We start from the raw sequence: 24432 nt of genomic DNA, 5'->3' as shown, positions 1-24432 counted from the left end.
TTTGTCTTTCATACCCATCAGCATATTTGATTTTCCGCCCAATGGTAGGTATAGATCTTTCTGATATAGATAATCTTCCATCTGCATCTTCCACAGCAAGAAGTTTTGGCCGTTAAATTTCTCGACCCTAAACTTACCATCTTCTGCCATTGCTCCCACTCAAACTAGGAACCCTTCTTTCCTACGAGTTTATCAGCCAAATGGACCTTCGGCTCTGATACCAGTTGTTAGAATATTATATATTACAGAGCAATGGAACACATAAAATATTGCAAAAATATAAACACAGAAGACACACAAAACAAGAGAGACACAGATATACGTGGTTCACCTAGTTTGGGCTACGTCCACCTCGAACAGCCAGTCCTTCCTTTCTATTATCTAGCAAAATGAAGAGACACAACCTACAGCAGATCCGCTGTAATATCCTCTGTTTTCTCTCACAGTCTCACCTCTCTGTTTCTCGCTCACTGAATACACATCTATATCACAGCCTCAAATACAATACCCTCATACAAATAGAGGGATTGCCTTCTAGGGCAAAAAACCCTAAACTAAACATAAGTTCTACCGTCAGATCATCCGCCTAATGAACATCCCAGATTGACTAGAAATTACTATACTTTTACAAGGCAATTGCAGCGAATATTTTACGGGCGGCCCATTTTGAACTGGGGTCCAATGTGGCGGTACTATAGAAGATAATCAGGCTCCACACCCAACACCATGAACCGTCACCACTCGTTCTCCCAAGTTGAGATCTCATTTCTCTTGAATCGAGAACTTTTTGTGATTCGAGAAAAGTTATTTTTAAACCTTTATTTCTGTAGAAGATCTTTTCTAAGATGCGTCCGGTTTTTTAGGGTCGATCAACCCTTCAACTTAGGCTTTGTTTCTTTATTTTTTTCATTTAAAGCCCACACTTTTCTCCCGAGGTGCTTTATCCCACCTTTTTCTGGGTGTTTTTATGCCCCTATTAATTTAATAAATTTTCTCTCCCATTATATTAAATCTTGGTAATCAACCCTAGGGATTTTAGGAATGATTTAGGGGAAAACTATCTTGATCTTATGTAATTAAGTTTAGAGTTATGTCAACGAGTCATGTGAGCTGGTGAGGTAATACTTATCATACAAAAAAAAAAATTGTTTTACCCGAGTTGGAGTCGTTATAGGAGCGCTCAGTCCAACATTGACATTTCCACACCAGTGATTACCAACATCACAATGTAGCATTCCATGCCTGACATGGTTTTCTTCCAACAGACATGAAGACAAGCAACACTTCAGAAAATATTGCTCGAGCATTAAACATGTCAAACCAACAGCAAATAAAATGTGATGCTTAAGTAATAAAACGGCATAGAACTATTTCCTTCAAAGCCAAAGTTACCTAGCATTGGCAAGAATATAAGCGATAAATATATAAAAGTGAGGACTAACAATTGATGTTGGAACACTCCTATAAAATCTAAATCATGCCAGCATTAATACAGAGTAGAAAATGCTTTCCTCCAAGACCACGTGAGCTATGATGCCCCAGGATAAATCTAAATATTTGATTTTACTGTGATAATTGGTAAACTGAATTGACTATTATTATCTGTTTGATTTAATAATATTTCCTGTGGTTCTTTTTTCTTAAAAAGAAAATGTTTCTTGAAAAGCTAGCAACTTCCGCAGAAGGTGGTTTCTGTGTGTCCCGATATACCCTAACTGGTTTCCTAACGGGGTTTTTTCCAGAGGAAAGGAGGCAGGAAGGGGGTTCTGCGCTGTAGGGACAGGCAGAGGGAAAGAAACACACAAACAAAAAAAGGCTAAGTCTGGTGAGGACCAGATAGCCACGCACGAAGGTGCAACAACTTGCTGAGGGCAGTGGTCCGGTAAGGGAGCTAGGGGGGAGATTTTGGTCCTCGAGGATGAATCTCAAGGTTGGGTGGCATATTGGAAGCAGGAGAAATAGAGGAGGCCCAACTCTAGATTACTTGTAAGTTACATCAGTTCAGGTAAGTGTGTAAACATTTATAAGTAATTCTGTAAGGACACTAGAAAAAGGTAAATGTACTGTATAGAATTAACAACTACTGTTAGAAAACTCAAGAACTTGTTGCTGGCAGTGAGGTGGTGATAACTGAAAAAAAAACATACATAGGATGTATTCCCCTGTTGTTTAATAAATGTTTGTTTTAAAAAAAAATTCATAGTAGAAGTGATAATTGAAACCTCCACGAAGGTGGGTGAGTTCTATGGACGCTACCAAGTGGTTGTAGTTGACAATTGTTGTCAGACTATTCCTAAATATAGGGGGATTGTATAGTAGAGGTTATGTTGGGAAAAGAATTGTTACAGCGTCCTTGTTAAACACCATTAGCGAACGAGTCATGCAAGATTTAGTGCAATAATTAATAGAAGTACAGGTTTCATAGAATGCTATAAGCTCCTTGCCACGAACGAAAATGGAGTTAAGCACTAAGGTTTCCAAAACAAAAAAAAAGGAAAGAAAGTCAGGTTGATTCCTTCATGGAATCTGCCCTGAGTTTGACAGCTTGAGCATTGGAACACTTGTGAGACGTGTTGGATTGGAAATTCGTGGACTCTGAGAGTATAAGCCCTGGGAATGGGGAGTAAAACAAAAAGCTAAATCCTTTGCAAATTAGGATGAGTAGTAAACATTCTACCTACAAAATAAGTGATGTTTAATAATCCAGAATTCCATTGGAACAATTCCTCCAAATGAAAAAAGGGAAATCTCCACTACCAGGAACGGGTGAGGTCCCAGTTCTGTGGTTTGCAGTGCATGCACCCACATTAGAAACCGTTGGGTCTAGGAGAGTTTTGAACTCATGGGCAGGGGGTCTCAGGTCTTGGCCACATTGATACATCGTGACCGGAAGATAGGTTACAATGGTTGTGAGTGGCAGGGTCATAACCCTTGAAAACCCTCATGCGGGGCCAAACCCCCAAACTGATTAAAAACAGTAAATACAGCTAGTTGGATTAAGCAGAAAGCACAACAAATGACATAGTTAACACCGAAAATCAATTCTTCAGCATGAAACGTAACGCTAGAAACTTAATAAATATATATATACTGTTGTACAGAGCCACAAATTTAGGGAGTCGAAAACAGCTCTAAACAATCAAATAGAACTAGAATCTAAGCGATAAATCATTTCAGTGAAGCCATAATACATGTTCAAGATTTTAACAAAAATTTCCATGTTCAGTTCCAAGTCTAGTAGACAAATAAATGGAGCGCACAGCACATATTACATTATCAGAAGCTAGGCCATGAAAATGGAGAAGCCGCCTAGGGACATAAGTTAATTCCAGGCAGACCTGGTATAAGTAAACAATCAGAATAGCATGCATAGCTAGCACGGCTCAGAGAAAGCAAACCACGAGGAATGAAGCCTCATATTCATTTAACTAAAACAACAAAAGCCCTCTCGAGGATAACTTCACCAAAAACTGAAACCGGGCCACCTATCCGCGAGCTCTGGCAAGTGGTAGACACAAATCAGGCGCAATAGCCTGTAGACCAAGTCTAGATTGCATTCCTACAAACAAAAGCAAGTAGAATTTCATCATACCGGTGGAAGCCAGGATGGTTATCTGCTCACCACTCCGTCCAATGCCATCCGCAACCTAGACAAAAGGAGTGGGGGTACCTGCGTGCGAGAAAAACACTATGGTTAAAGAATTGTAAATACTTATCCTGTATATGATGGGTCTATCTGCAAATCAAACGATTGTAAATCAACGAACTAGGAAAGGAAACTGTCAAATAATTACCCGGTCGATAAATTCTGGTGGTGGGATTAGGTTCTGAAACCTCGCGCACATGTTCTCTGCAACCAAACCATAGAGCCGAGACTGTCAAGCCCTCAACTGAGGCAGGAGGCGGAACAAGTTCCAGGTCTTCCCGTGGAAGAATGGGACTACAACCCAGTGCCAAGAGTAGTGTAAGTCAGCAAGCATCCATGGCAGCCGTAGGATTGCCTCTCTCGTCTCGTAGCCATTGATACATGAAGGATCTTGAAGCGTCAGCTGGAGACTTCCCATGCCATGTACCCAGGGTGGGACAGACAAGTTAATGCTCAATTAATGTTAACCCAAATCAATGTGTATCAAACAACACAAAAACCACAGCATCGCTAATTTCATAGCCCTGGGGGATTACACGAATCATTAGGTGGAGATCATGTCAATTGTTAACAGGTTCAAGTCATGGAGAACTGCATGGGAATCATTGCAGTCTTGTCCAACCGGTTGGGTAGTTGTACAGCTATAGGACTTGTTTCATGCAAGTTTTAAAGTGAGCCATTATGTGAGCGTACATAAGAATAGGAATTGCAGACCTGTCAACCGTATAGAGAATAACTCATGTGTTGACAATTATGTACACATCATACATGACCGTCAACCTTATAAAGCATGTCTATGTGTTGGTAATTATATAGCTGTGTATATGTATATATTAAAAAAAATAAAATTGCAGCGAGATATATGACATGAGCTTAACATGGCCACCCATTTATAAATGCAATGTCTAGCCAGCATATTTAATTACTGTCAACTTTTCAATAGTGTGCCATCTTATAAAGCTTTAATATCTACTTCAAATGGGAGTCAGAAGTTTGGATTTAAGATGCTACCTTAGCTTTGATAAGCGTTCCATCTCCCAATTTTACTATTGTTAAAGAAGAATCTGTAGATTGTTGAATGGAAACGAATTTAGATTTAGACAATGCAAATGTTTATGTAGAAATAAATCGAGAGCCCAATTAATGAAATGGAGATACCTTTATGTGTTCGACAGACAACATACCCACAAGAATACCCAGGAAGGCTTGATAGCCATAGTTATCAACTATGTAAACCAATTTCAGAGTTAAAATAAATCCTCAGACATAGCTAGAATTTTCAGAGAAAGTTTTAACAAGCCATAATATATTACAAGCAACAATCATCACAACTAGCATTTCCCCCAACAGTACACAACGAAAGGCACTTGAGCATTCTTGAAATATTTGAAGAGTACAAAAAGTTTTTGTGCAAAATGTGCAAGAGTATATAACGAAAAAAACTATCTTAGCATATAAAAATAGCTCTGTAATGGAGTTGAACTAAGATATCTTAGCCAACTCCACTAATGAAAACATCTGCACAGTACCCAAATCACGTATAGAGAGATGTGATAATGCTATTCTAAGCCCCAAATACAAATCAGAATTAAATGTCAGAACTCAAGAGCAAAATCCAATGATACAAAACTAATTGAATCCGCCAATCCCTAAATATGCAAAAGCATCTTAACAAAGCTATTCAAAAGCATCATCATCGTCATCTGGAAGGGGTTGGGCCACAGATGCTACAAGTTCTGCCTCATACCTGACAACATAAAAGATTGTAAGCCAAAGTTTCAATCTTTTAGAAATGGAAAAAATTATTTCAATAAAAGTTAACAAAAAATACTAAGAAAATAGCATTCTACTTATTGTTGCTGGGTTGCAAAGTCTATCTGAACCTCAGGAGGAGCAAGAGCAGGTGACTCCACAAAATGAAGGTTTGGATCCCTATAAAAATAACCCATTATAGAATCAATGCAAATTTTTTAATATAACATTCATATTAGGGAGCATCAGAAACTAGATTAAAGGCTCACCCTGAGAGCTTCCATGCCAAGTATAGGAATGGCTTCTCAAAGTTGTAGTTACTTTTTGCAGATATCTCATAGTACTGAAGATTCTTCTTTCTATGAAAAGTAACTTGTTTATCTTTTACTTGCCTATTCTTCACATCAACCTTGTTTCCACAAAGAACAATAGGAATGTTCTCACACACCCTGAAATTCACAAAGATATTTAGCTAATCAATTCAGGCAGTTGTGCCACCACACAATTAAGGAACCTTCATTTCTACTTAGAGATCCAACCCCTTTGTAAAAGAGATACCTGCAAATATCTCTGTGCCACGTTGGGACATTCTTGTAAGTCAATCGTGCAGTAACATCAAACATGATAACTTCACATTGCCCATGAATACTGCAACAAAGAAAATCCCAATCAGTAAATAAGAAGGAAACAAGTAAATGCTTAGGCAGACCCGAAATTAGACGAGTGAATGGAATCAACTCAAGACCAGCATTACTCAGTAATGGCTTGCAGCCTTTGGGCCGAGCCCCTTTCTTTAAGAGACATAGGTGTATATAATTAGAAAAAAATAAATAAAACAACGTCTGCTTGCTACAAACTGTATCGACCCTAATCTAAGGCAGATATTATTGCAGGTTGTGTTAAGATGCGGTAGAGCATTTCCTCTGTAATAAGGAAGGCCAAAAAGCAGAGTGGCGCAGCTAGAGACCTGCTCTGTGGACATTATCTAAGCCAAATGGAACACCCAAAAAGGAAAACTGGGTTTGGAATAGAATGGAACAGCAGGTTGGTAGGGTTATTATCTTGTCTGTGTTTTAACTCTTTCCAGCATACAAGTATTAATAACCTGGAAGCAATCAAGAATTAATTCAAAAGAACACTGTAATTGAGGGGCAGGGTTCAGACCCTCTCAACAAGGGAGGTTGTAAGCTTAGGGGATAAGACCCTCTTCAGTCAATTACATAAAACATCATATAAACTGTATAGGAATGTGCAGCTAAACCAAACAAAAAACGTGACATAGATAAAAGCTGTGCAATACTATGAACTCATAAAACAAAAACGAGTACAAATTCCTGTACAGAAAGGCCGCGGTGCGGTAACCTTTAAACAAGCACAAACGAGGAAAAAATATTATGTCGTTAAAAGTAGTATACCCTCACAATAAATTATAGTCCAGTAAACAAGGAGCCTAATATGCCGTGAGCAAAATAAGCACAAGTGTGTGTTAAAATATATATATAGTTACAATTGTCCGAGTAGAGGAATTGCAGTCGGACATCCAAATTCAAGAGTCTAAAATTACATTTGTCATGTCCATGGTAACTAGAGCCTGGAGGGAATGAATAACCCTCCCCACCCTGGTTCAATCAAAAATAAAGGTGACCTAGAGGGTTACCCTCCTCTAAACACAAGAAAAACTCTGAAGCAAAACAGACATAGCCGCGGCCGGTAGGATTCCCCATACCTGGAACTCGGAACAGAACGAGGGTGGGGTTTTCCTTAGTCTTTAGGCCGTGTGAGGAACGGGTGCCTAATCTGTACAAGGAGCAACCCGAATAGCACATGTTAGACAACAATAGAAGTAATGCAAACTGCAGTAAAACAAAAACTCAAGGAATTTATCCTCATGCTTGCCAAGACACTTACCACTAAAGAAAACTCCAGCCAACGAATGAACAACACTCATTCCAGTGCTGTAGGAGGACCCCATTGCCGAATAACCCTGTAGACGCATGATGCATGAGCATAATCGAGAAGTTTATCAGTAAATCGAAAAGAACACATAGCCAAAAGGTTACAGAAGGAACAAGACATTGTGCGGTTATCTACCTGAAGGGTTTGGAAACAAATCCTCCAGCATTTGAATAGGGTCTGCGAGCTAGGCTCTCTGAGACGGAATGCATGGACTGAACCAGAGCAAAGCCGCAGAGAAAGTTCCCAAAAAAATGATCCCATCACCCAAGGCAAGCGTTAGTTTAGGCGACAGCCCACGGAGACGATCTACCACCATTGGATTACGAAGTGTGCCCTCCACCGTTGATGCAAGGCAAAAAGACTGGACAGCCTACCGGCCTCGTACAATACGAAGCAGAGCATGAGATAATTCTCACAATAATGGATATGGGGTGCCACGTGATGGCTAAAGGGAAAACGTGTAGTTACCCCTGGAACCATTGTTGTGTGGTTAACATGCGTCCAAACCATATTACAGAGATTTTTATTAAAGTTAAAAAGCAGTACACCAATCCCTTAAAGCATACCTGTATGACAATTGACGTGCATAAAGTGACATAAGGTAAATGAATCATACGAAATTGTATATATAATTCCAAATGGTAATCCCGGGTATGTAAAACCTTATGACTATATATATATATATATATATATATATATATATATATATATATATATATATATATATATATCTATATATATATATATATATATATATATATATATATATATATATATATATATATATATATATATATCTTATTCTTGAGAAATGGGTTATGATAGTACATCATGAGATTGTGGTCTTAACCAGATGTCTGGCGAGGCCAGGGGCTCGTTTGCCTCGTAACCGCTTTAGAGGCCAGAAAATAATTCCAAACGCCCTAACTGTAGGTTTTCCAAAAGCCAATGCAGATAAGGAAACGTCAACATTAAATGCTTTATCCTACTTCTATATGATATTTTCCTGGGGAGCTTATGCTTTCATAATAAATTTTATTGCAATACATGTTTTGCTATGTATCGTCACTCGTTGTTCAGGTTGTGGCGTTGGGGAATTACATAATTCATATTGTGTTGACTAAGATTTTCTACGTGGAAATAATCCTTATACCCTCTCTTGGAGTGTTGTGTTTATTACATTGGCGAAAACATTGGTTGCATTAGTGGCAAATATTCACTTATGAAGGCAAATCTAGTTAATCCTCCTCCATATGCTTAAAGCAATCAACGGTGAACATTTTCGCATCCTCAAGATCGACGAAACCTCAGAAGCATCATATGCATGATGTTTATGCTAAGACGAGCCCCAAAATGTGATTTAGTCAAAGTCCAGAGTACTTCCAAAAGCCGAATCAAAACTGCCATGAGCGTCAAAAATAGACTCAACAAAACCACTTATAGGAATTCGCTAAGAAAAAGTAAATAAGAGAGACAAAACTAGTGATAAAAAAAATGTTGTTTTATAAACCCCGCCAATTTGCTAAATGCCAAATTATTTATCTGCCATATTGGTGAATTCTCCACGTAGAACGATACAAGTAATAAACATCACAACGCTGATGTCATTAAGAGATATATGATAATAAGGCAGAGAGAAAAGAGGTGTCGGGCACACGGGAGAATGTGAAAGATGAGAGATGGAGAGGCTGCTTTAAGGCAAGACGAGTTTTTAAAGAAAAAAACTTAATAGGTTTCATGTGTTAACCTTAATGCATTAAGGTTATTAAAATTAGTGCTTATATTTAACGGAAGTGATAATATACATATACATTAATATTAAAACAATATAATGGACACCATGTAATTCATATAACTCGTTAACATAAAGTATATAATGGGTTGAGGTTATAATTAATATTTATGGATGACTATAATTTTTTATTAGAAAAAATAGGATTTATAGGATGTGGTATTATGGAAATATATTTAAATTAAATTTGAAAATTATAAGTTAAGGTTTATATATATATATATATATATATATATATATATATATATATATATATATATATATATAATGAGTGTTATTTTATATTATATAAAACATGTATTAAGTATAGTATAAAAATGACTCACCAAGTTTTAAGGAATGAGAAGGAATTTATATAATGTGGATTTAGTCATTTAATAAATTAGATAATAGAGCTTAAATTTGTTTAATTATTATTAAAGTATTATGTTGAAATGAGTAATAAAAATTGAATTTTTTTTATTTAATATTAAAATATTATGTTGAAATTGATAAGTTGTTATTTTACTTTATTATTTATTGGAAGTGTGAATATTTATATTATTATTTTTTTTAATATATTGTGTGTGTGGTATTTTGAGTTAATAAGAAATTTAAGTGTAAATTGATTATCGATAAAGAATTTATTGTCAAACATATTAGGCATACGAAATCATTCATGGATGGTAATTGTGGTAGTGGTTCCAAGCATTTCAAACTATAAACTAAAGATTTAATGAGTGAAAATTAAGGTGGAAGAATCCGTAGTCTAACTTGAAGATGGATGAATCTATGATAAAAGATATCAAGTGGGAACCTGATGAGATAAGCCAAAATTCACAATGAAAATCATGCAAGTGATGGATAAATCACTAGGGGACAACAAGCACATCATTTCAATTGTGGGGACTTGAACCCAAGCTGCTCTAGTAAGAGCCAAGTATCTTGACCTACTGGGCTACAATGGAAGCATAACAATGGATTAAGCCTTCATGCAGGTGGATTAAGCATAACCTAAGACTTAAATAAGGATGACCTCATGTATGTGTTCCATTTGGATAAGCACAATATGTATAGTGATCATGGAATTTTAACATGATATTGATGATTTAAATGATTGTACAAACGATAATATCTTAACATTGAATTTGACTCAAATGTCCTTGGGGAAGGAAGAATATTCGACAAGAGGTTAAGGCTCAAGATGATGAGACTCATTTGAAATTTAATGATGTACTTAGATGAGTATACCTATGATGTAATGGTTAACTTCCTAATAGAAAGAACAAGAAATGTATATTGAAAAAGTAATTGGTACCTTGATGAAAACATGACACTAATAGTACTCATGGGATAACATAATCCTGTTCAGGGTTGGACCACATCCTCACATAGATCCTAGAGGGATGTTGAACTGTTTATACAAGTAAATGAAATTAATTCATGATAAGAATGCTTATAGTGTATTGTTGTTCTATATTTGATAAGTATTGAGATGATTCTCATATTAACGATGTTTCGTGATATGATGGTATGTGGTAATTGTATATAGTTCTAATGAGAGGTTAACGATGTATATGTGGTGCTTATTTATTTATTTGTTATGATAATGATGTTGAATTCTCATGATGGATATGATATGCATAGGGATCATGATGTAAATTGACATGTGGTTCATTTATTATGAGATGTCATGATATATCCTTGATGCTGATATGTTGATGTTATAACTTATGAGAGTATTTTATGATGTGAAACATGGGGTAATTGCATGCAAATTTTATGACATTCAAGAGTATGCAGATCTTTACTATTCAAAATGTTTTGATAACAATCACTTTATGTTATTAGGATGAAATGAAAGTGTTGGCATCTGGACTATTTCTTTGATACTATGATTATAACTAATGCATTGATTGCATGTTGAGATGTGGTGATTGACAGGAAATCCACGAATGGGATGAGAGGGCCGATTTATTTGATGATCTCGTGGGCGCCCATACCTGCGAGGGAGAATATGTAACACCATATGAACCGGGGACAACCGAAATCAACACTACATATGCTAGTGGTTCTTTTGTATTGTATAGCTCTTGATGGATAGCTCTTGAGGGGCTATGGGACCATCTTGAGAGGGGTAGCTGATGGTTCCCTATGCTAGGTCAAGTGCTTGCAATGGATTAAAGATCAACTTCTGCTGCAAAGTCTCACGAGGAATATGATTATGCAATAACTGCACCTGAAGAATTGGAAGTCAAAGTCTAGGACTCATTATAAAGAAGCGGTTCAAACAATAACCACTAAGTTTTGAATGGGATCTAAAATTTGACTTTCTCAAAATTGAATGAAGTTGGAACCACTCTGAAACAACTCGAAACAATTAATGTTAATATTAAAAATTTAAGTAAAAGCTAACATTATCCTTATCTTTCCTTTTCAAAAAGGAAAGATAAGGAGAATGTCAACTTTTACTTTAACTTTAAAAATTAAATATTACCATTAATTACTAGGGTTAGGTTTTGTAGGGCCCTCGAGTTAATAATTTTTTTTTTCCTTTTTAGTATTTTTTTATTAAAAAATTATTATTTGGTGGTCATTAGCTATGTTGCACTACATTCTTCAGAATTGGTTAGTTTATTAGAGAACTAGTGAATTTGGTGTTTTAAGGTCAGTTCAATACAAGACTGACCTTAGCCAATCTGAACCACCAAACTAGACTAGTACAACTCTAAAACCATTGGGACCAACCAATTCCACTAGTTCTAGGCTAGTTTTAATTAGAGTTTTCCCTTCTCATCTTCCTCTGAAGTCGTTTTGTTGGATCCTTTCAGGAATGGTGATTTGGAAAGTGCTATAAACTGTCAAATTGTTGTGAGAACCTAAAATCATAAGTAGTTAAGCCTTGGCAAACAGAAATTTACAAGGACCTAGTACAAACATCCCAAAAGATATTTAGTGAGGATGTGCATGCAAGGAACTATTACAGACCTCCCAAGATACTTAGTGAGGATGTGCATGACCAAAAAGCATAAAAAAAATATCCACCCTCAAAAACCATGCCCAAAACATTGAAGTGTGGTGCAAAACAAATTGTTGGTAGGCTATTAATGCTACCAACAATCATTCGCTCTCTAATTTCACAAGAAGCTCCTAATCAAGCCACCTCCTCCACTATGGTTATAGCAAGTTCTTGCAACTGTGTGAGCTACAAGAAATTAAAACTACCTTTGAATCTCCACCAATTTTAGGGGACTTGACTTCTCTTCATGCCCCAACTATTTTGGTTTGATTGATCAGTTAACTAGATGATCACCAAGTTTGACTGAAGTCCCACTGCTTAAATGACCTTCCACTAGTTCCTCCAAAAGTTAGAACTACTTTAACTGACAACAACCTGAGATAATTGACCTTTATTGCCACAAGTTAGCAATCGCATATGCAGAACTGAACTCTAACTCCTCCAACTCGAATTTATTTAGTAAACTAGGTGACACAAGCCATGTCACACAATTTAACATCATCCAAGTTGCCTGTTGATGTGGAAATTTGAATTTTTTCAATTTAATCAAGGAAATATCAAATTGAGAATTTTTTTCTGCATTTTTCAACACATAGTTCATTGGAATGTATTACTTTCACTATGAACTTGGCATAGTTCACATGTTAAGTTCATAAGGTTTTGGGCTGATGTGGTTCTATGTGTTGTGTATATAAATAATAGGTGTCCAACTCTTGCTATTAGAAACAAGACTCCCTATGAGGTATGGCCACATTCCTTCGGTGAGGCATCCCAGGGTTTTTGGTTCCTCATATTATGCCTTCATACCTAAGGAACAGATAAAAAACTCAGTGCAAGGAGTCACAAATGTATCTTCTTTGGGTACTCATACCTCCAAAGCATACCATCTCTATGATGAAGTGAATAAGAAGTTTATAATATCTAGAGATGTGATCTTTCTTGAGTCTTCCAAGATTGACAATGTTGTTGAGTGGTAGCTTAATTGTTTGGATATATTCGAACATGCAAAGTATTTTCAAGAGTTTGATAGTGAGATTCCACATCTCCTTCTCTTAGCTCTATAATTTCTATGAAGAGCCTTGAAGAAATCAGGTTGAAGGAAATTCCTTCACCTGCTTTGTCAGGAAAGAGCTAAGAGACTATTGGCAGCAGGTAGCCAAATCTGACAAGCGGTGAGGGTACATGCAAGATACAAAGCAAGGATTAATGCAAAGGAGTAATGCAGAGGAGTGTACTGACTACATACATATCATCAAACATCTTTCATCCCACTTAGGATGCCTTGCATCATGCCTGGTTAGTCATAAGATCATGTTGGTCACAACCTCAGTAGCTTAAATAAACAAGTGGTAATACTCTTCATCTTCTAAGCTATGTAATAAACAAGTGAAAGGGAGCAAGACACATAGATCAAACACATGGAATGACTTTCAGTTCTTGCAACCATGAATGTCATTGAAGACGGAATGATACGACAATGATAAGCAAACTTTTAAGCTACATTAAGAGGTGTATTTCAAAAGACGTGCTTTGTTTTCCATACCTAGCCTCCAAAGGGTTATGCATCAGATGGAGTCTTCATGCGGTCCTAATATTCTATCATACCTTGGGTTTCTTGGTCTGCTTATTTTTCTCCTCAGCTCCTTGAGAGTCATCTATCATGTCATCTTTCTTCGTGGCCCTACTTGGGATGAGGCCCTTGGGAGGACACATCTATGCAATTTCAGGCTGCAAGGCAGACTGGGTAGTCAAGGGACAAAACTGCACAGTTTTTGGAGACAGTGGGTTCCAGCTGAGGGAAGGACACTGGAGGAAACCACTGCGCATTTTTGAATGGTAAGGGAGGTTGGGATTTCTGTGCATTGCACGGTTCGAACAAGCAATGGAAAAGCTTGAGGGTTACATATGTGAAGTGTGTAGTTCAGGAAAGTTGGATGAGGCTAGGTTGCTAAGGAAACTCCGAAATTTAGCTAAGTGTGGGATCAGTGGAACTTATGTGAATAGTGATAAAACTTCACTACGATCACACACTTGAAAACTTATCGATACAACATAGACCATCCAGAATATATAACACATACTTCACTTAATGCAACAACCTTTGTGGCAGCTTACAGCAAGTGCGGCTTCGATTATAGACTTTGGGAGGATAAAGGTGACACTTGTGTAAGAGTGTGTGAAATGAGTGTTAAACATGTCTCATTCTCATAAATATTTCCCCTTGAAGCAAAACAAACCTCCCTTTGCATGACAAGCAATTACCCCCATGCCCAAAGATGACACATTCTATGTAAAGATAAAAGCATAAATGACTCTTAAGATCGAAAAGGGGAGCTTGAGATCATCAACTTACCAATAAGTGACTAAGGAATGATTGATCACAATATCCATAGTAGGCTCTGAAATTTAAGTGCAGGCCAAAATTTTGGAGGGTGTTGCAGCCTCTACAACAGAGCCTTCACCTTCTTGCTAGCTTTGTTTTCAACTAGTGTCTTGAATTCTACGAACTCAGAGAATGTCTCATCTTTATTCCACGTGAAGAAGATCCAACACTTCCGTGAGAAGTCATCAATAAAAGTGACAAAATATTTGTGTCTGACAGTGTAGGTTGTCGAGAAAGGTCCATAAACATCATAGTGGATCCTTTCTAGGACTGCATGTGCTTTGTTGTCTTGATCATGGAATGTGGATTTTATGTACTTTTGTAATGTACATCCTTTGCATATATACTATTGCTTAAGTGCTCCTTTAGAGAGGCGAGTTCCATATACCTTGATTCCAAATTGTTACTATTCCTCCTGAGGCTCCTCTTGCCTCACTAATGCTTCCTCTATACTATGTCTCCTACTCAATGTCTTTATTCATTTCCTTGTGGTTTTGTTTTGTTTCTTGTAACATAATAATTCCTGGCTTCTCAGAAATGATAAGATCCCTTAGGGTTGCTACCTTAGAGGGGTGCCCAAGTCCCCTAATGTTCCAAGATAATATTTTCATCATTGGATATGCGGTATGCGAGGAGGTGCTCGCCCCCCTTGGTCCTTGTTGATTGCTTTTTTGTCATGCTTCCCCAGGATATAAGTTTCTATGGGTGTCTGCGTTCCCATTGCTATGTCCTTTTGCGCGTTCTCATCCCTGTGCTGCTTAGTAGATTTCCTGCCTGGGCCAGGTTTCTTGGAGGGTTCACTAGAACCCCCGTGATCTTTAGATGAGCTTCTGGTGATTCTGTTGAGGGGAGGATCAAGAAGAGGCTGAGAGGAAATAGTAAGAGGCAATGAGGATTCGATAGTGTCTTGGCATTGGCTTTCAGGGAGAGGGTGCTCCTAGGAATCAGGAGGAGAGTGGGGGGATGAGGGGTCTTCTTCCTCCAAAGATTCGAAGGAGTTTGATGTAGAGGGTAATGGCTGAGTCAAGATGGGAGGGGGGGAGAAGGATGCAGCTTGGATTTCTAGGGGAGGCTTTGGTTTTGGGCCAGACTATTTGGGGTTTGCTTACTTTTTTTTTACTTGTTCCCATGTGTCTTCACTGGCTTCAGCATTTTCATTCATTTCATTTTCTTTTAGTTTACTACACCTATTAGCAAAATGACCATATTCATGGCATACCTTACATTTGAACGAGATTTGTTCGTAGTCTAGTTGCTGAATATGGGTCCATTGGTCCACTTTGATCTTGATTGCTTCCGGAAGGCCCTTACCTAAGTCGAATTCAACACAGATCCTTGCACATGCATGCATGTTGTCCTTTGGTTCGCATCTGTCGATGTATTTTCCGACAGCGTTCCTAATGGCTTTGACCGATTCATCTCCCCAGCAATGAAGAGGGAGATGGGGCAAGCGAACCCAAACTGGGACTGCATTAGGTATATCCATTTCTGGGTCGAAGTCAGGGGACTATCTATTCAGATAGAGACCTCTCGAATCCATGAAGTAGGGACCATTTCTGAAGACGAGATTCCAGTCTTCTTTGGTTTCAAAGAGGAATGTGTAGTAACCCCTTCCACAAAATCTTATTGCGATTTTTCCTTGGATGTTCACGTTCCTGTTGTGCTCCACCCATTTCTGTATAGCTCTGGGAGAGGGCCACAGGCCAGTAAATTGTCCAACCAGACCTCTCTCTGTTAGAGAGATCGCTGCCTTCCTTGGGAGACTAGGGGGAAGGGAGATTTCTGGGATGTCAACCAGTTTCTTGATGAACTTTGAAGCTGTGGGTTTGTTTCAGATGGTAGCATTTTCAGAAATGAGAGAGGTGAAGATCTCAGCCTGGTCTTCATTGTCTTGCATCTGGGAGGGGTCGATCCCAACCATGGAAAGGCCAGAAGGGAGCCAGTTGTAGCACTGGCCGGAGGATGAGGGCAGAGCCCGACTGCGTGGGTGCCGAGGATGAAGACTGGAGGCCCAGCAGCAAGGGCTGCTAGGTGGGAGGCCTGCGGAGGGCCGCAAGAGGCGAGGTTGCAGGGGCGCGAGAGCTCTGGTTCATGTGCGATCAAAAGGTCGACATTGGAGCTTGTACATTTTTGTGCCTTCTGGTGGTGTGAAATTTCTCCATGTCTCTGTTATCAGGTTATGAAAATCGGGGTGATTCAGCCAAAAGGCTTCAAAGCAAAAGGGCCTGCGAACATTGTCTCCCAGTCTTTGCCAGTAAAGCCTAATGGGCCAATGGTCCGAGCTAGACAGCGGTAATATAGAGGCCAAGAGATCCCCGCCAAGATGTATTGCATTATCAAAGATCAGGAATCTGTCTAACTGAGATGCAATTTGGTGGGCATCTGCACGCTTGTTGTTCCAAGTATAAACTCCATTGTTGAATTCCATATCTATAAGCCTGTTGTTATGAATGTAGTTTTTGAAGTGCGTGCTTTCATAGTCCAACTTGATCTATCCTCCTCTTTTTTCCTCCAATCTTGTAATCATGTTGAAGTCCCCTCCTATGATCCAAAGTGGGTGGGATCTTTTTGAGTTGATCTGAGTTAGGGTGTTCAGTGTGTCTACTTTGTTTGTTGCCTCCTAGGGGAAGTAGACATTAGTTAAGTGTCCATGAACATTTGTCCCTATTAAATGAAACTTGGCCTGAATAAAGTGCTTACTGGCATGTATGTTGGTAAGTGTTATAACTCTATCATCCTAAACGATGGCTAGCCCTCCTGAGGCTCCCATGGCTTCCACAACCACTTCTTTGCTTCCTGGCCATGCTTTGGCAAGGATCTAATCCAATGTTGTGGAATTACACTTGGTCTCCTAGTTCAAGTCCCAATATATCTAGATCTCCGATGTCGAAGCTCTCTGGTTCCTCTTCCATGTGCTGTACTATTTCCTGCTCTGCCTCTGAATCATCTACAATTGTGAGCTGCATATGAGTGCTATCTACCTCCATACCCTGAGCAGTCCTTTTCTGCATGTTACTAGGAGAGGGCATTTTGGTGTCTGCGGGTTGCTTAGATGTGAGGGCTTTCTTTGAGCTTGATGGAGCAGAATGGGCGGAAGTCTTAGGAATGGCTTTAGGTTGTTTCTGATTATCTAAAATATGAACCTTCGGCTGGAGTAGGATTTCAAAGCTGTTGCTTGTTGAAGGCAAGGAGGTGCTGGTGATAGGTTTTTTGACTGAGGTAGAGGGCTTTTTATGGGTCTTTTTGCGATTGGGAACTTTTGTGAACTCATCCAGGTCGAATTTGTCCATTGAATGGGTGGTCGTGGATTTCATATTGGAGGGACAGTCTCAGAATAAATGGCCCAGGGCGTGGCATTTTTTACAGTGGAATGGTACATTCTCATAATCTATTATTTGTAACCATTCATAATCATCATGGTAGAGGCTTACCGCGCCTGGGAGAGCTTTGTTGAGGTGCATGTATACACAGATCTGCGCATAGGAGGTGTACCGCTTTAGCTTTGTCTCCTCTACCACTTCGATGAATTCGCCTAGATCATTCCCAATGTCTTGCAAAGATTCTCCGTTCCAATACTCCATAGGGAGAGAATAAAGGCACAACCACACCGGGGCCCAGCTCAGATCTTCTTTGTTCGGGTTAAAGCGTTTGATCCATCCTCTTAGGTACAACCCTGCTGCATTGAAAAAATATGGTCCTCCATCCAATACCCTATTTCGGTCCTCCAGACAATTGAAAATGGTAGTAAAGAAGCCCTTAGGCCCTAACTGCAGTGTTATATGCCCTTTTGGCTTCCATTTGGCTGCGATCCAACTGTGCAAAGCTTTCTCCATTGGCCAAAGGCCTATGAACTTTCCTATCAAAGCATGATCTCTCATAAACTGGATCTGAGTGTTGATGCGCTGACTTGGGAGCTCGATTTTGGGTCTGTCAATTGCTACCGGCTTGCAGGTGTTTGACGTCAGTCGTGGTTCTTCATTTGTGTTGTTATTCATTGGCGTATTTTCATTCTCTGTTGATGTATCTTCTGGATGGTCCATCCTAACATTTTCAATTTGTCGCAGGCCGTTTTCCGTATCAGCTGGGGGAGGCATCATGTCCTCCCCTTGAGGGGATTCCATTGCGTGAAAGTTGTTCCTTATTGTGTTGTAGTTTCCTTATGGCTGAAGGTTAATGGCAGAATGACGCAGTCTATGAAGGTCTACCAGTTGCATAGCAGTGTCAAACCCTAAGCCCTCTACTCTGCATTTTCTTTTTTTGACATAAACGGTTAGTTTTTATTTAAAATTCGGCAAATCAGCTGCCAAGGACTTTAACACTGAAACCCTGTATTTCCTTGTTACAGTCGGCGGGGAAAGAAGATTTTGCTTTTGAATAGTCCGTTGAATGAGTTACACTGTGAATGTAGATAGAGGCTTGAAAAAGAACTTGATTTGGTTTCAGAATGGTGCCTTGAAATTCTGTTGCTTTTACTTTCCCTGACGTAACTCTAGTTCCTAGCTTACAGAGAGGAGATCTAATGTGCCGGACTGCTGGATCATCCCAAGAATCACTGCATTTTCTTTTTGAAATGTCTGGCGGAGTGTTATATAGTGTTCAATAATTCCAAGAGTAGTAAATTGGCCTTGAAGAGGCCCTTGTGAACTCCCCAACACCTACCCAGATGCAGCAGTGAGTTCCAACGACGAACAGAGATAAAAAATGCCACAGTTGCGTTCTGAATTTTCCCTTGTGGATGAGTCTGTGTTTCCTAACAGCAGCCAGCTCAAAATGGTTCAGTCCTGAAGTCTGGAGAATATGAATTAGCAAAATGCTCAAAGGAACAGAGGCCCAGACAACTCCAAAATTAAGGAATGTTGCAGTCCGATTCAACATCATTTACTAACAGAGATCTCCTACTCCTGAGAGAGCCTAGGTTGGCTGCCAAGTCCGCCTGTGAGTTTAACTTCCTTAGAAGATGATAGAAGGAGATTTTGTGGAACTTGGGCAATAGTAGTCTGATTTTTTTGAGGATGGGGGCTAACTGCACCTGAGAAGGGATCTTTTGAGAGTTCATAGCTTGTATAATTATTCTGGAGTCTCGAAAGACTGAGATGGAGAGGAGATTCCTCTTGATAGCTAGATTTAGACCCTGCCACAAAGCAAGAGCCTCTGCTCTGTTGTTTGTTTCATGCCCCAGACCCTAAGCAAAGCACAGCTCAGTTGAGCCACCTGGGCTTAAGATAACTCCCCTGCCACCTGCCTTTCCTCGGTTACCTTTAGAGGCCCCATCAAAGAATATGCAGTGATCATCCAAAGCAGATCTCCATTTGATGAATTCTTGTTCTTCCAGACGAATTTCCCAATGAGAAGGGGCTTTAGCAGGAGGAATGGATCTATTCTGATGATTTGGAACAAGCTCTTTTAACCATTGATCTTCCGCATTGTCCAAAATCATGCCATTTCTTATGGTGGGTTTGGTTTCTAAGGCCTCCCCCAACAGAGCTTTGATCTTATTGATAATTCTGACCGGGTTACAACTCTCCTCCCTAAATATTTTGTTGTTCCTCTCCAACCACAATTTCTAGCATGTGAATTTGGGGATCCACATCCAACCAGTCTTGAGAAGGCTTTTTTTGGAGAGATAGAACGAGGATAACTTGGCCCAGTTTCTTAGCAGGTCCTGAATATTTCCTGGAAGCTCTATTTTTTCAGGTCCTAACATCAGGACACCCTTCCAAACTTCTTGAGCAAAGGGGCACAATAAGAATAGGTGGTTAGCTATTTCTTCATCCAATGCACAAATAGGGCACCTGGAGGGACCTTCCATTCCACGCTTCCTCAGGTTATCTCTAGTGAGGATACTTTTATGCGCCAGAGTCCAGCAAAAGAAGTCCATTTTGGGGAGAGCAGGAAAAGACCAAATAAATTTCCATTGAGTTGGCTCTAGGGGGACGCTATGGATAGCCATCATACTTTTGTAACCTTCTGCTACTGAGTAATAGCCTGAAAGAGAACCCCACCCTCTTTTGTCCTTAGAAGAGGCCTTTAAGGGAGATTTTCCTTGGAGCAAATCCAACAATAAATTGGCTTCACCATCCAGTCAATGAGGGACCTCCCCCAAATTCCAACCATCCCATAGACTTTCTACTTCATTTTTCTAATTGGATATGTCCCAAAGGTTTTCCAGATTGCTGGCCTGAAGCCAAGCTCTGATATTTTCTAGTTATGCCATCTGATTCAAGGGTTGATCTCCAAGAATCAAATTTTCCCAAATTTTTATTTTTTTCCCATTACTTGGGATCCAATAAAGCTTATGACTGAAAAGTTTCAAAGTTGTGAGATAGAGTTTGAAAATTGGTGATCCTTTGGAAATTCTAGGAGGCTGGTCCAAGCACCTCAAATGTTGCCCATGAAAATATTTTTTCCACAGAACTCTCTTGCTCCAACTAGGATTCCCAGAAACAATGTTCCAAAGGAGCTTGGAGCCCAGAGCAAGATTTTGGGCTGCCAGATCCCGCATTTGGAGACCTCCTTCCAAGAATGGCTTCTTAATAGTGTCCCAATTAACTAAATGGAGCCTTCTTTCATTATTTTTCCCTCCCTCACATAGAAATCTTCTCAGGAGACCATCCACTTTACTAATAAAGGTTTTAGGGGCTAGTAGAATGGAGTTCTGATAAACTGGGAGACTTATGAGAACAGATTTCATAAGGATTACCTTCCCAGCATTATTCAACCATGAGGCTCCCCAAGCTTGTATTCTGAGTTTTAGCTTGTCTAGCAGGGGCATCTAGTGAGCTACCTTAGGATTTGATTTGAAGATTGGGATCCCAAGATACTTAAATGGCTCCCAGGTCAGGGTTATTTTCCATTTCTAATAGACTGGTTATGTCTGTCAAATCTTTTATCGAGCAATTCCAGCCATAGATCGTGCTTTTTAGATAGTTAATCTTGTTGCCCGAAACCTCCCTATAAATGTCCAGCTCCTTCATGAAGATTCTAGCAGAATTTATGCTAGCTCCTCCAAGAAATAATGTATCATCAACAAACTGGGCATGATTTATGTCTTTAACATTGTGAGCCATTCTCAGGCCTAGCAGAGTTTGGATTTGTTGACAGTAGTCTAGCTGGAAGCTGAGCACCAAAGCTTGAATGGCATAAAGAAGCAAGGAAAAAGGGAAACCTTGTCTTAGCCCCCTCGAGGCCTGGAAAAATTCCGTTGAACGACCATTAACCAGAGGTGCTATCCAAGGGGAGGCAATGCAAGCTTTCACCAAGTTATGAGAACTTTTGAGAAGCTAAATTTCTCCATCACAGAAAATAGGAAATCATGTCTCACCCTGTCAAAGGTATTTGCCAAATCTAGCTTAATCACCATGCCTTTCTCTTTTTGATGACAGCTTGAATGAATTGCTTCTTGCACCAGCACAATATTGTCAAGAATCTTTTTCCCTTTAATGAATCCTCCTTGGTTTTCAGGGATGACGACCGACATAATTTTCTTAATATGGTTGGCTATTATTTTTGTAATTAGCTTATAACTTGTATTACACAAAGAGATGGGCCTGAATCTGCTAAAATCGATGGCACCTTTGTCTTTCAGAATCAAGGCAAGGAAGGCCGAGTTGGTACTGCCTCCAATCTTGCTGCAGGTCTGAGATTTATGGATCATTCTCAGAAGGTATTTTTTAATTGTAGGCCAGCAAGTCAAGTAGAACCTTGCAGTGAACCCATTAGGGCCCGAGGCTTTATCCGGATCCATGTAATCCAAAGCTTCTTTAATCTCATTCATACTAATCAGAGCAGTCAACATAATATTGTCAGAATCTTGAACACAGTGAGGAATAAGATCAATCGGATAGGCTTGAGAATCGATAGGAGGGTCTTCAAAGTAAAGATCTTTGAAGAAGGAGTGGGCTACTCGCTTTATGCCTTCAAAATCTTTAATCACAGTGTTTTGATAGAATTTCATTTACTATTTTGAAGTGCTTGCATGCTTCAGCTTGCTTATGGAAGTAGCTTGTATTTTTGTCTCCAGCCTATAACCAAGGATTTCTGGACTTCTGTCTCCAGAACTAATCTTCATCCCTACTTTCTCTATGGAGATCTTTTTGTAGTTATACTTCTTTTTGAAGAAGGATTTGAGTTACATCGGAATTCTCCATTGTTAATTGATGGCCTGCTAAACTGTCATGCATCTCCTTTCTTTTGGCAGTGGGCATTTTCAACCTTTTAGCCCACTCCTTGAGCTCCCTTTTAAGTCTCCTCATTTTTTCTTCCCACACAAAGAAAGGGGATCCTTCATGAACTTGCCGGTTCCAGGCCTCAGAGACCACCTCCTGGAATCCTTCTTGATGAATCCATAAAGAACTAAATCTAAAGGAAATGGGGCCAAGATTTCCATCCAAGGAGAGCTCAAGCAGAATGGGTTTATGGTCAGAGGTGTAGTTCGGCAGAATTTTAGAGGTTGCTATTAGACCACAAGTCAAGAAGGAGGATTGGACTAGAAATCTGTCCAGACGAGCAGCAATGTGGCCGGGGCCTATCCTTTTGTTTGACCAGGTGAATTTCCCAGAAGTGGGCTTGATATCCTCCAATTCCCAATCTAAAATGAGGTCTTCAACCCATTCTCTAGCTAGGTCCCTGACCAGCAAGCCCCTCTTTTTCTCTTCTGCAGCTAGCATAACATTCAGATCTCCTGCAATAATAATATTTTCTGGGTTGTGTAAGAAAAGATAGGACTGGAGCGAGTCCCAACAAATTTTTTTCTCAGATGGTAAGACCGGAGCATAAAGATTGAACATACTTACTTGGTGGCCAGATTCTTTATGGAGGAGCTTAGTGAGTAGATAATGGGGGCAACATTCTTCATGAATCAGATCATATTTGGAGCTGTCCCAAAAGGAGGCAATCCCTCCAGAAGCGCCTCTAGCACTGACTACTCTCCCTTGGCCTTTATGCCAGAATGCTTTGCTTGCTTGGAGGAGTAGAAGGTCCTTCGGTTTTGTCTCCTGGATGAGAAGGATTTCAGGCGAGTACATCCTTACAATGTCTTTCAGAGATTCTTCTTTCAACCTGCTGCCTAACCCTCTACAATTCCAGGAGACGTATTTCATTATTTACTGGCTTGGAAGGTTGTGGCTCCTTTTGGAGCCTGACCATGCTTACACCTAGATCTGGTATTCATCATTCCTTTGGGAGTTTTCTGAGAGCCTTGGAGAACATCCAAATAAGTTTGTTCCTCTCTCTGTTTCTTCTTGGACTTTCGACCCCTAGCCGACTTGATAGGAGTGACTTGTGAGCTGTCTGAATCTAAGACTCCATCTTCTGAATCTCCCTCAGAATTGGAGCCCAGACTGATGCGTTCCTCGTTTTCTTATTTTTCCCCTTGTTCATCCTCTGATGGAGGAAGAGTTGACTTTGCCTCTACTTGTTTCACTTTCTTCGACGGGTCTTCTGGTTCCTCTTGGGTTCCAATGGCATCTGTCTTTACCCCAGAGGAAGAACCCTCTTTTGGAACTTCTTTGGCTTTTGGTTTAGGCCGGGGTTTCACCAATGAACCTGAATTTTTCTTCTCAGTTGGTTTTGGGACTGTGTTGCCCTTTTTTATTTCTTTCCATCCTTCTTCATCCACTTTGTCCCTGGTTGGAGCTTTTGGGCAATTTCGTTGGAAGTGTCCATGTTCGTGACAAGTTCTACATTTGAAAGGCAGTTGCTCGTAATCCAATTTTTGATAGTGATGCCATTCTCTGACTATAAGTTTTACCGCTTCGGGCAGTCTAGCTTCCAGATCGACTTCCACACATATTCTTGTGCAGGTATATTGGCCCTTGTTATATGCTTTGTCAATGAAACGGCCTAGGCCATTTCCAATCTTCTGCAAGGTGTGATAGCTCCAGCAATGGATCGGAAGATTAGGAAGC

The 24432-nt window shown here is 39.6% G+C and overlaps 1 protein-coding gene across 1 annotated transcript; it reads right to left on the bottom strand.

The window, feature by feature from the left end:
• Nucleotides 1–5323: 5323 nt before the first annotated feature.
• LOC149177786 (GTP-binding nuclear protein Ran1B-like) lies at nt 5324–22481 on the bottom strand. Its single transcript, XM_089421889.1, has 5 exons — nt 22228–22481; nt 5957–6046; nt 5668–5847; nt 5501–5578; nt 5324–5393 (listed from the first exon to the last, which is right to left on the bottom strand). Exons 1-5 carry the CDS (start codon nt 22479–22481, stop codon nt 5324–5326), a joined length of 672 nt encoding a protein of 223 aa, XP_089278015.1.
• Nucleotides 22482–24432: the final 1951 nt, after the last annotated feature.

The sequence above is a fragment of the Pinus tabuliformis genome, chromosome 4_1 (genome assembly GCF_031772625.1).
Source record: "Pinus tabuliformis cultivar Carrire ecotype Pingquan chromosome 4_1, CPIR1, whole genome shotgun sequence".
Classification (NCBI taxonomy): domain Eukaryota; kingdom Viridiplantae; phylum Streptophyta; class Pinopsida; order Pinales; family Pinaceae; genus Pinus; species Pinus tabuliformis.
The sequence above is the reverse complement of the archived record's forward strand: the minus strand, read 5'-3'. Positions and strand labels throughout refer to the sequence as shown.